General features: G+C 47.0%; 2 protein-coding genes across 2 annotated transcripts in view; one reads left to right on the top strand and one right to left on the bottom strand.

Annotated features, from left to right (window-relative positions):
* The window catches only part of LOC109901063 (catenin alpha-2-like), a 651,970-nt gene that overhangs the window by 196,183 nt on the left and 442,985 nt on the right, over positions 1 to 12,802 (bottom strand). The gene's annotated exons all lie outside the window — the stretch shown is intronic.
* lrrtm1 (leucine rich repeat transmembrane neuronal 1) lies at positions 4,665 to 8,360 on the top strand. Its single transcript, XM_020497061.2, has one exon. It carries the CDS (start codon positions 6,013 to 6,015, stop codon positions 7,594 to 7,596), a length of 1,584 nt encoding a protein of 527 aa, XP_020352650.2. The 5' UTR covers positions 4,665 to 6,012; the 3' UTR covers positions 7,597 to 8,360.

Below are 12,802 nucleotides of genomic sequence, written 5' to 3' on the forward strand. Positions count from 1 at the left end.
CCTCTAGCTCAAGTGTAATTAACTTGGGAGAGAATGATTAAGCCGAAACCACCACCATTGCATAACGGCTGTAATTCTTCAAGGGGTACTTACAATTCAGCATCTCTATAGCTCGGCAGAGACAAGGTGACTAAGGGTAAATGAGGAAATGGATAACAACACTCCCAACATACTTCTACTATCAAAAACAGCCTTACCAAACGCAACATGTTTTTAAAATACCACCCTACTTTCTAGATAGTGCACTACTTTTGGCCTGAGCACCCTATTCCCTACATAGGCCACTGCTTTTAACCAGTCATTTGAGACGAAGCCTTGGTGGTAGTGCAGTGAGAAGAGTAGCCAACATATTGCCCAATGGGAATCGAGTATGTCTCGTAGCCATGTCCAGGTATGACAGCTAATGAGAATGTACGAGGTTAAAGCCGATAGCCATTAGTCTGGAGTTATTGATGTGTGTTGATTCAGGCTACTCTCTACAGTGAGAGTCTGGTGTCTAGTCCATTCAATCACGGAGGGTCTGTCGATGTCCATCCGCCACAGTGCCAGGCAGCGGTGGCCTCCCATGTATCTATCTAGGTGTCAAGAGTTAAACATTAAGGCTGTAAAGTTTCATGGCCGGTAGGCTGGTGAGTGCAATAGCGTCAGAGCTCAGTGTTTGCGCAATAAATGACGCAAGTGAGATGTTCGCTAACCAGCCAGCGTCCTTAGTAAATCCATTGTGTTAGCATACCGTAGTTAAAATCGCTAATAGAGCAGAAAAAAATTGAAGGGAATATAATAGTATGTTGATTACGCCTAACCAATGTAAACAACACATAAACAATCTACGTTTTATTAATAGTAAGCACCAACTTATTATTTCGTTAATTCCACGTCCTCAGTAACTGCCTAGCGTGGTTTGCATTGATTAACCTAGCATTAGCCTAGCGAAGGACACGCTACACCTATTAGCACAAAACAGAAGGCAAACGAAGATGGATTTCACGTATGGAGAAGAGAGTCTCTTTCAGAATGCAAAGCTACTGTAGTTGAGCGCAACAGTGCAACACATCTGACATGTTACCAGTGGTTCAGAGTGTCAGAGCACAGGAAACATCAGGGTGAAGGGGTTGGATTCCAGCGTGAGGCAACATAAACTGAATATGTCTGTCAATGTTGACAGTTCAGCAATTAGCTTGTAATAAAAGCATTTGCTGGAGGACATTTTGTGCTTGTGCTCATATATTCACATGCCTTCTAAAGACAGTACCTTTAAATGGAGCGAAAGGGGACTTTTTATGTTGTTGTTGTGGGGGCTCTCGTCACGAACGTCTGTCTACGTCCCACAGAGGGCCAATGTTGACCTTACCCTGGCCGCCCATGGGTAGGCATTCACATGGGGATGAGTAGGCCTCTCTGCACCCTGATGAGCCGCTCTGAGCTGCTCTGGGCTACACGGATAGCGTGACAGCAGTTTTCAGAACGGAAGAAAAGGAAGAAGAGAGGAATGAATCAGGGCACACAAAGTCTCTCTCTCTCTCTCTCTCTCTCTCTCTCTCTCTCTCCCGCTCCCTAAAGTTGACTGGCCCACACATTAGTTCCACAGAGATGGCGATTTCACTCCAGATGTTTTAATTTGTTCTAAATTTTCATCTCTGGGCTCACAGACGGCGTTCCGTCATTTCGGTCTCATTTCCGGGGATGCGGAAGTCCCCACAGCGAAAGAAGCATGCCATGTTCTCCACCCAATTTTCTCCAGTCGAATGTCCCCCTTTTCCTAAATTACACAGAAAACCATCTTGGTTTCTTTGAATGTTCATGAATCAAAATAGAAGGGGAGGGAAGGGTAATGCCCTAGTTTCCCCAAACGCTGCTATCCTCCCTCTAGTCGAGTCAACCCCACCAGAAGAATCAATGGCGTGGTTTGAAGGAACAAATGAAGGTTATCGTTCAGATGAGTCGAGATGCCTATCTGCCCCCACCGCCCATCTTTAATAGGATTGTGTGTGCTTGTGTATAGGTGCACGCATGGTTGTGTGTGCATGTCCATGCACGTACGCACCTGCACACGTATCTGCTCTCTCCACATCCACAACCTCTTAAAAAGTCTAAAACGGATGGCCCCGGTTACTCCTATCTCCTGTTTGCTGTGTTAAGCCATTACGGTGCTACCAACTCATTAGCTGGTGCAGCCATCCATCCATTACGGGGCTGAAGAGAAATGGGCTGAGGTAGACGAGCAGGAGAGAGATATATATCTGACTGGGAGACGTCGTCCACATTCCATAGTTTTATTCCCCCCCGGCGCATTATATGCCACTTCCTGCTGTGAAAGCTTTGCAGTGGCACAACTCTCAAAGCGTGAAAACAGCAACAACAATAAAGAAACATAAGGAGGCGAAGGAACATGTTTCGGTGGAGCATCATTAACGAGTGCTCAAGATAAGTCTTTGGCATTCAGAGCTCCAAACAGCACGACGCTGCTCCTTCAAATTGGCTAATCTTTGTTGGAAGAGCTGCAGTGTGAATGTGTCAGTCGTGAATGTCAGTTAAATCGGTTACTTAATTATGAATGAGAAATGAGTGACAGCAGAGGTAAAGCAAAGGTGAGAGTAGGTGTCGCCGTCTAACTTTCCTATAACTGCTGCTAGTAAAACCAGGTCTAGGAACTGTTGATGGCTTTCCTTAGACAAATAGTCATTTGGAGTTTCAGAGTAGGAGTGCAGATCTAGGATCAGGTCCCCCCTGTCCAGATAATCATCTTCATTATGATAAAAAAAAGGCAAAACTGATCCTAGATCACTGTTCTTTATTAGACACTTTATGAATACGAGCCCTGGTATAGTAACCCTCGCTAGCTGCTGACGATGTTTCCCTGGTCTTCTGTGTAGACAGACCGACACGCCAATTACCAGATGAGTCAGGGCCGACATAGCACTTTTTACTTCCTGATTAAATCCTTTATTTCACAGCAGAACGCCCAGCAAGGAGGCATGATGTAAAAGTTACGTCTGCTGTCAGAAAGGAGGGAGGGAGGGAGGGAGGGAGGGAGGGAGGGAGGGAGGGAGGGAGGGAGGGAGGGAGGGAGGGAGGGAGGGAGGGAGGGATGGCATGATTACGTCATGTAAGGGACCAAATTGTCAGATTTGTCACAGCCCATTGTCCTTGGAATTTAACAGGAGTGAGATGACAAGGGTTGGGAAAGACGGACGGGGTCCATGAACCAGGGAACCCTAGGAGCTGGGAGCGTGGGGACCTCCTGAGAGGAAAATATTATGTTACGCTGTCCGTCTCTAAGTGGCAACAGATACAATCTGTACTCACACTGGACAGCCGAGTCCTCAAACAACCGTGATGAAAGAGACACGGCAGGCAGCATTCAGTGTTATCAAATGCAGATTTACTTGATCGAGTTTGGTTTGACTCTTTTCAGTTCAATGGACAAGGAAATAAAAGCTAGGATATATCAATGCAAAGGGCTTAATCACAGTGTTTGAATTGTAGAGTCCCTGACTTTAGCCCATTTCCTCCCGATTGCTCAGTTTGGCCTTGCGGCCAGCTCTAGGAAGAGTCTTGCTGGTTCCAAACTTCTTCCATTTAAGAATGATGGAGGCCACTGTGGTCTTGGGGACCTTCAGTGCTGCAGACATTTTTCGGTGCCCTTCCTCAGATCTGTGCCTCAACACAATTCTGTCTTGGAGCTCTACGGACAATTCCTTCAACCTCATGGCTTGGTTTTGGCTCTGACATGCACTGTCAACTGTGGGACATTATATAGACAAGTGTGTGCCTTTCCAAATCATGTCCAACAATTGAATTTACCACAAGTAGACTCGAATCAAGTTGTCGAAGCATCTCAAGGATGATCAATGGAAACAGGATGCACCTGAGCGCAATTTCGAATCTCAAGTGTCTGAATACTTATATAAATAAGATATTTCTGTTTTTATGTTTAATAAATTGCAAAGAATTCTACAAACCTGTTTTCGCTTTGTCATTATGGGGTATTTATTGTGTGTAGATTGCTGAGGATTTTTTTAAAATCCATTTTAGAATAAGGCTGTAACATAACAAAATGTGAAAAGAATGGGTCTGAATACTTTCCGAAGGCACTGTACACCATATTCAAATGAGGCACTATAAACTGTACAGCTGCATAAGTTACCATTACATGTGTGAATAAGTGTATATAATCACTTCATATAATAACATTGGTTCGATCACAAATCATACATCTTATCATTATTATTATGGCATCTGCATTGTTATGTAATTATGCAGCATCAGCCCCATTGGTTCAGCCAGGAGTTTGGCACATTTCTCAGCTGGAGGGATAGGATGCATATAGAACATCCTTTCAATCATTAGTGGAATATTAATCAGCAATAATGAGGGAGACTGAATTCTACAAGAAGAGAAGAAGCAGATATTGTAGATGGTTTCAATTTATTACTGGGAGGGTGAGAGAGAGAGAGCGAGAGCGAGAGAGAGATTCTGAGCTTCAATAAAGCCCCGGTTTTAAGCCCGGCCCCTTTTGAATATGGAAATGTTTCAAACACTGAGAAAAATCGAGCAAGAGAGAGAGAGAGAGAGAGAGAGAGAGAGAGAGAGAGAAATCGAGCGAGAGCGAGAGAGAGAAGAAGGTGGAGGGTAGAGAGAGAGAGAGAGAGAGAGTGGGGCCAGTCTGAATTGTGAGTGGCTTACGACACTCAGTGAACAGACGGTGCCTCTGCATGCTCTGCCAGTACACTAGTCTGCTGCAAGCGAGGGATCGAAGTGAAGAGTGCTCTGCCTCTCCTCTCCATCCCTGTCACACACCGCCTCTGCCTCCCTACTAGCAGCCTCCTCAGCCTCTCAGTCTTCCAGCCTCCACCAGCAAACTCCCTCCAGCCGACCAGGGAAAAACACCACTAACAACACAAGTGGATATGAACAGAACCCAAAAGACAGGAGGACGCAGGAGTCAAGGGGCTTCTCACAGGAGATAAGAGGGGATCTAAAAGAAGGATACTAAAAAGAAAGTAGAAAAAAACTAAGGGGAAAACAGAGAGAGAGAGAGAGAGAGAGAGAGAAGAGAATGAGAGAGACCCTGGCATTACCCATCCTTATCCTTCCAATACATCTTTTCTGAAGCGCACCGGTCGGTCACTAAAATAATAATGACAGAGTTGACTGGATTTAAGCCGTGCAGGTCAGCGATCGCTTCAAGTGACGGACGGTAATTTGTGTTGACAGATCTGCCCCCAGTCGTTATCGAGAGAGAGTTTTGAGTTAGTCTTTTCCTCTCCTTTCTTGGTTGGCTTGGTTTTTCCTCTGTTCTCCTCTTCGGATCATCGCAGCAGTAGTGACTGCAGAGGAGCAGGAGGGAGAGAGCGAGCGAGAGAGAGAGAGAGCGAGGAGGCACGGCACTCATGCATGCAGCCGAGCAGGAAACTTGCACTTCCTAACCAGCATCCACTTGGATTCCTTGGGTCTTTTCTGGCTTCTTTCACACGAGGAGAACTAAGACATTGTAAGCCTGCCAGGATCTGGTATTCTGGCTGAAAAGGACGAGAAGGGGGGGGGGTAAATTTGTACCACACTGGGGTCCTTTTTTAGATTCACACATAATTAGTGTGGGCACAAAGGAAGTCGCTGAATAGGGGATGTCCGTCTCTGGATAGGGGTGAGTAGGATTCCTTTCATACGTGATCGCTCGGTGAAGAAAGCATTTTTTACCCGCTTCGGGTCTCATCTTGCCCCCTGATATCTAACATGAGCAAAGTGACTTGCCCTTTATCCCTCTCCCCTGTTCTTTTCTTTTTATCCACCACACTGGATTCCTCTTCCTTTCTATAAGTAAATACCTTGGGGGAAAAAACACACACGCACAACACAATTCACTACAAGAAAGGGAATACAAAAAAAATACAAGAGCTGGTTTCCTGCCGGAGAGAGATTACAAATTACGATGTGAACCATGACAGAATAATACCGGAACGATTCCAATGGACATTTTCTCTGAGGATCTATCCGAGGATTTTCAGGCTGATGGATTTCCTTCTAATAGGCTTGTACCTAAAGTGGCCCCTGAGGAAGCCCCCTGGGTTGATACTGTTGCTGTGGTGCTCGCTGGGCATCATGCTCAAAATGGTCCCATCGGTGGAGGGCGTCTGCCCCCGTCTATGCCGCTGCGACAGCAAGCTGCTCTACTGCGAGGGGCTCAATCTCACCGACGTTCCACGCAACCTGAGCAGCGCACTGGGCCTGTCCATGCGCGAGAACAACCTGACGGAGCTGCGCGAGGGCCACTTCGCTGGCCTGTCGCAGCTCACCTGGCTCTACTTGGATCATAACAACATCGACGTGGTGGAGGAGGGCACCTTCGACAGGCTGCGCCGGGTCAAGGAGCTCGACCTGAGCACCAACCATATCGAGAGCCTGCCCAATGGCACCTTCAGGCCCCTCCCCAACCTGCGCATCCTGGACCTATCGTACAACAGGCTGCAGGCGCTGGAGCCCGACCTGTTCCACGGCCTGAGAAAGCTAACCAATTTGCATTTGCGCTACAACGCCCTCAAGTTTGTCCCAGTGAGGATCTTCCAGGACTGCCGGAGCATGCAGTTCCTGGACCTGGGCTACAACCAGCTTCAGAGCCTGGCGCGGAACTCCTTCGCTGGGCTCTTCAAGCTCACCGAGCTGCACCTGGAGCACAACGAGCTGGTCAAAGTCAACCTGGCCCACTTCCCCCGCCTCATCTCGCTGCGCACGCTCTACATGCGCAACAACCGGGCTACCGTTGTGGTCAGCACCCTGGACTGGACCTGGCCCTTCCTGGAGAAGATTGACCTGTCGGCCAATGAGATCGCATACATCGAGCCACACGTCTTCGAGAGCGTGCCCAACCTCAAGGCCCTCATGCTGGACGCCAACCGGCTGACGGCCGTGGAGCAGCGCATCCTGGATTCATGGTCATCCCTGGGCAGCATCACTTTGGCAGGCAATGAGTGGGAATGCAGCCGCAACGTGTGCGCCCTGGCCCAGTGGCTGAGCGCCTTCCGGGGCCAGCGGGACAGCCAGCTACTGTGTTCCAGCCCGGACGTGGCACAGGGTGAGGATGTACTGGACGCCGTATACGCCTTCCAGCTGTGCGAGGACGGCATCGACCAGGCCACCACGACTATGGGATGGTACCCCGGCTATACCACCAAGGACCAGGCCCGGGGAGGCCCCACGGCCAACCCCTACGATCCCCCAGCCGCTGAGGGCGGCGCAGTGGTCACCAATTCCTTCACCGTGACCGTGGCTAACCTCGACGACATAGACAGCACCATGCAGATCCACAAGGTGGTGACGGGCACCATGGCGCTCATCTTCTCCTTCCTCATTGTGGTGCTGATGCTCTATGTGACCTGGAAGTGTTTCCCGGCGGGCGTGCGGCAGGTGCGCCAGTGTTTCAGCAGCCATCGGCGCAAGCAGAAGCAGAAGCAGAGCATGCAGCAGATGGCCACCATGTCCACGCCGGAGTACTACGTCGACTACAAGCCCAACCACATCGAGGGAGCCCTGGTCATCATCAACGAGTACGGCTCCTGCACCTGCCAGCAGCAGCCCTCCCGGGAGTGTGAGGTCTGATCCGACCCTTTGTGTGTGTGTGTGTGTGGATATGTGTGTGTTTACGTGTGTTTGTGTGGATAATATGGACAACCACGGAGACCCTTTTTGGATATATGGGATATATTGGGTGGGTTGGGGTTGTATAAGTGAGGTTTGAACCAGGGAACCTGCTATGGACACTATTTACACTGTGTCACACTGTGCTGCTCGCCCCCCTACTGTGGAGGAGAAAGGGGGAGGACTGACTGAGACCGTGGATTAATTGCTGTGGATCTGAAGGGCCTCTATGGACACTATGGAGACCAGACTCTATTGTGCCTGTTGACTTGACGCACAGAATCACCAGAGATGGAATATTATGTTGACTTTATACAGAAACTTCAGAGAGGATTACTATGTTTGTAGGCACCAATGGTTTCATCTTCTTCCTCTTCTTCTTCTTCTTCTTCTTCTTCTCTACACCAGGAGTGGATATTATTTCAGCTTTAAATGAGTCTTTCTTACTTCAGGATATTCTGCTATTGTCTAAAGACCAACTGGGGACATACTGGCCAGCCATAAACACACCATTTTTATTGTGGTAATACAACAACAACAAAAAAATACAACAATAATGCAAAGTTGGATTATTAAAAAAAATAATAAAGATGATCAATTCTGTGTAAAATATGTTAAAAAAGCAAGATTGGGAAAAAAAGATGCTAGATGCTATCCTATTTCTTTTGTAAACTACAACAACAAAAATACCATGTTTAAATAAATGAATTGCTATTCACAGTAAAGCCCTTGTGTTGTAAGGAACCGTTGGGGAGAGGGGTGGGTTATGAAAAGAGATGCAGTGCTCGCGCTGGCGGTAGGAAGAGAGAGAGCATTTGTCTGGCGTGCCTACTGCAGTATGTCTAGTTGGGCCAAAAGACAAAGGGCCAGAGGGGCAACCTACCCGCACTTCATCTCAAATGTTAAATCCTCTCCAATAGGAATATCAGATCTTTTCTTGATCCCTCATTCCCTATTTGTGAGTGAGGGTGGCATTCAATGTGCTGGCTCGCTATAGATGTTGTGGTTGCTTCCCACCGAATCCCCCCCGCCTTCCCACTTCCCCTCCCTCTCCTCTATCCTTTCCAGATTAAAATTGATCTGACACTAATCAGGTGGCGTATTTTCACGTGATCAAATGTGTGTGTTGTCCAAAACATCCACACAGACGACACAGGCAGAAGCAGAGCGAGATCATCATCATGGTCTGAGAGGTCTTAAAAGCTCAGTTTTTCCTCCTTCACTGCTGCCTGGCTGTCATTGCTAGAGCGATGCCTTGCTTTCACCGCGTGGGACACATCAAAAGGAGGAAGAAAACGCCTAGCACCGACACTATTCAAATCAAAACTCATTCTAAAATAGAGAGAGAAAAAAAGTTCAAAAATACAGAACAAATATTCTAAAAAATCTTTCTTAAAGAGACAGCAGTAACACACATGCCCGGGGGCCGATGGATTTCCTGACTATGTTCTGCGTGTAATGTTGAAACATTTGTTCTTTCAATACAAAGCTATTCTGGGGGTATTTTTCTCTCCGTTTGTTCCTCATTTGTGTGAGTGAGAGATGCGTCGACAGAGGGGTTTGGTGTCTTGCACCAGTCGACAATCGACATGTAGGTGCTGCTATAGGGGGGGGGGGGGGGGGGGGGGAGAGAGAAGTGAGTGATAGCTGAGGAAAGGAGTGATTGCGGAGGCGGCAGAAAGAAGGGGAAGGCTGCTCTCTAGTGTCCTAACATCACCAGGAAAGGAAGGAAGGAGGGAGAGAGGGAAGGAAGGAAAGCGGGAGGGAGAAAATACACTAGACTCAGAGCTTCTGCACAGTGTCACATTATGATTGCATGCATACGTGTGGTGTGTGTATATTCAAGTGTGTGTGATTGTATGAGTTGGAATGTAATAATGCTGTGTGTGTGACTGCAATCAGTAAATACTGCCTGCGGTGTCAGTGTGTGTTTCTATATTGATATGATGGCACTGTGCACATTTGTTGTTGTAACTAAAGAGACAGAAAAAGCGAGAGTAGTGTCTGAGGTGTAAGCCTGTGTGTGTGTGTGTGTGTGTGTGTGTGTGCGTGTGTGTGTGTGTGTGTATGTGTGTGTGCGTGCGTGTGTGAGTGCGTGTGTGAGTGGGTGGGTGGGGGGGTTATTCTATCATTGTGGGGACCTAAAATCCCCAAAAGTCCCCACACGGACAGTAAAACAAAGACAATTATCTCTTAAAGTGAAAGGCGAGGCCAGGTTTAAGATTTACAATTAGGGTGAGGGTTAGAGTGTGTGTGTGTGTAGAAGTAGTACACTGTGTTCCTAGGCAGAATGCAGCTGCAGCAGCAACATCACGTCTCCATCATTCCACAATCGCAATCACTCAGCATCGGGACAAATAGGCTGTTATCATCATGGAGTTGTTCAGCCATAGTGTGTGTGTGTGTGTGTGTGTGAACGTGAAGTTCCCACAAGAACAGTAAACTAACCATGCTATATCTAGGGGGTGTAGGGTTAAGGTTAGAATTAGGGTTAGGATCTAGGGTTAGGGTTAATGTTAGCTTTTAGGATTAAGGTTAGGGTTAGTTTTAGGATTAGAATTATGGTTATGAGCTAGGGTTAGGGTTATGGTTAATGTTAGCTTTTAGGATTAAGGTTAGGGTTAGTTTTAGGATTAGAATTAGGATTATGGTTATGAGCTAGGGTTAGGGTTATGGTTAATGTTGGCTTTTAGGATTAAGGTTCAGGTTAGTGTTAGGATTAGAATTAGGATTATGGTTATGAGCTAGGGTTAGGGTTATGGTTAATGTTGGCTTTTAGGATTAAGGTTCAGGTTAGTGTTAGGATTAGAATTAGGGTTAGGGGCTAGTATTAGGGTTAGTGTTAGGTTTTAGGGTTAATGTTAGGTTTTGGGGTTAAGGTTAGGGTTAGATTTCGGGTTAGGCGAAAATGGAATTTTGAATGGGACTGTGTGTCCTGACTATGCAAGACTGAGTGTGTGTATGTCCTACTCCACATACATTTATACAGTGGCAAAAATAGGCAGATCTATATATTTGTTAGTGTGTGTGTGTGTGTGTGTGTCTGTGTCTGTGTCTGTGTGTGTGTGTGTGTGTGTGTGTGTGTGTGTGTGTGTGTGTGTGTGTGTGTGTGTGTGTGTGTGTGTGTGTGTGTGTGTGTGTGTGTGTGTGTGTGTGTGTGCGTGTGTGCGTGTGTGTGTTGTTGAAGTGATGTTGCAGAGTTGCAGAGTAGCGTGACACAAAAACCTAATAACATGCTGTATCTACCAGGAGGACAAATGATGATGTCTCTGACATGAAATCAAATAATCACTGCATCCCAACCACCTGCCTTGACGCAAACAGACAGATGCATTCAAACTAACCAACGAAATACAGTATATGTAACGCTGTCGATGTTCCTTATGCATATTGTGATACCTTCACTTCAATATAAATGTATAGTTGCTTGTGCCTTATGAGGGGTGCAGAGCTGGGATATTCTCAAACGCTAACTAGAAAGGTTCTCAGATTTTATTTTCACTCAGCCTTTTCTATAGGCTGTACAAGCCTCTACTATTGTACTAAAGCCTGAACTGTAGCCTGTCTACAGATGCAGTATCTTCATTTGAGCCACTTTGCTACAGCAAGAAAACAATCCTGCAGCAACAGGAAATGTGAATTATTACATTTAATTACATTTTTTTTAAAACCTCAAATCCACTACAGGTTTTGCATTTCCTGCAAGTTCTCCTGCAACGAGGTGATCAAATTAAGATACTACATCTGTAGGCCCCATGGGTGAATGGTTGCCGTTAAACAATATCGTGTACACTAAACTCTTGTGTATACAGTGCCATGCGTAAACTGTACTGTACCATCCTACATCTATTCTGATATCTAAAATACGAGGAGTTTCACAGAGTGGAACACTAGGCCAGGAGAAAAACCAAAAAAGCAACTAGACAGGAGCAATAACTCTAAAATGTGCAGTCTTTTTTTGTGTGTGTGGAGCCGCTCAAGAGAATAACAACAACAACCGGCGACAACAGCAGCGGAATTTGCCATTTCAGATTCATGATCTACTTCGTATTCATGATATCTCCCGACCGGGCAGCCCACTTTGAAATCCAAAATGGCCGTGAATCATAACTAGGCATGACATCTGTATGCTAAGTAGGCTAGCCACCGACCGATACAGCCGAGCAGAGCAGGGCAAAGAGACACAGCATAGTGAGATGTGAGATGTGCAATATACCGACAGTCATTTGCTTATCATCTTATTCTCTTATATTCTGTTTGATTCATTTTCTTGCCTGATAGCCCCTCAAATCATGCAAACTGCTGGGCCTATATTTAGGCTGCGTTGTCCTGATTTATTTGTATAAATATTCGATGATGCCTTGACGCACAGGCACCTCCATTTTGAGTCAGTCTTTCTAACACACAATGGAGGGACAGGAGGTAGGGGGGGACAGGAGGTAGGGGGGGGGGACAGGAGGTAGGGGGGGACAGGAGGTAGGGAGGGACAGGAGGTAGGGGGGACAGGAGGTAGGGAGGGACAGGAGGTAGGGAGGGACAGGAGGTAGGGGGGGACAGGAGGTAGGGGGGGACAGGAGGTAGGGGGGGACAGGAGGTAGGGGGGACAGGAGGTAGGGAGGGACAGGAGGTAGGGAGGGACAGGGAAAGAGTTGTTCTTAAGACTCCAGGATGCACCCACAGGCCTCTCTCTATCTCTCTCTCTCTCTCTCTCTCTCTCTCTGTCTCTCTCAGTCTCTGTATCTCTCAGTCTCTGTCTCTCTCAGTCTCTGTCTCTCTCACTCTCTGTCTCTCTCACTCTCTGTCTCTCTCTCTCTCTGTCTGTCTCTCTCTGTCACTCTCTGTCACTCTCTGTCTCTCTCAGTCTCTCTCACTCTCTGTCTCTCTCACGCTCTGTCTCTCTCTGTCTCTGTCACTCTCTCACTCTCTCTCCCTTTCTGTATCTTTCTGTCAGTCTCTCACTCTCTCTCTCAGTCTCTCTTAGTCTCTCTCACTCTGTCTCTCTCACTCTCTGTCAATTCAATTCAATTCAATTCAAGGGCTTTATTGGCATGGGAAACATTTGTTAACATTGCCAAAGCAAGTCTGTCTGTCTCTCTCTCTCTCTGTCTCTCTCAGTCTCAGTCTCTCTCTCTCTCTCTCTCTCAGTCTCAGTCTCTCTCTCTCTCTC

The sequence above is a fragment of the Oncorhynchus kisutch genome, linkage group LG12, assembly GCF_002021735.2.
Source record: "Oncorhynchus kisutch isolate 150728-3 linkage group LG12, Okis_V2, whole genome shotgun sequence".
Lineage (NCBI taxonomy): Eukaryota > Metazoa > Chordata > Actinopteri > Salmoniformes > Salmonidae > Oncorhynchus > Oncorhynchus kisutch.

Excerpts from the sequence above, each read along its gene's own strand:
- lrrtm1 (XM_020497061.2), top strand. The coding sequence starts at position 6,013 with ATGGATTTCCTTCTAATAGGCTTGTACCTAAAGTGGCCCCTGAGGAAG.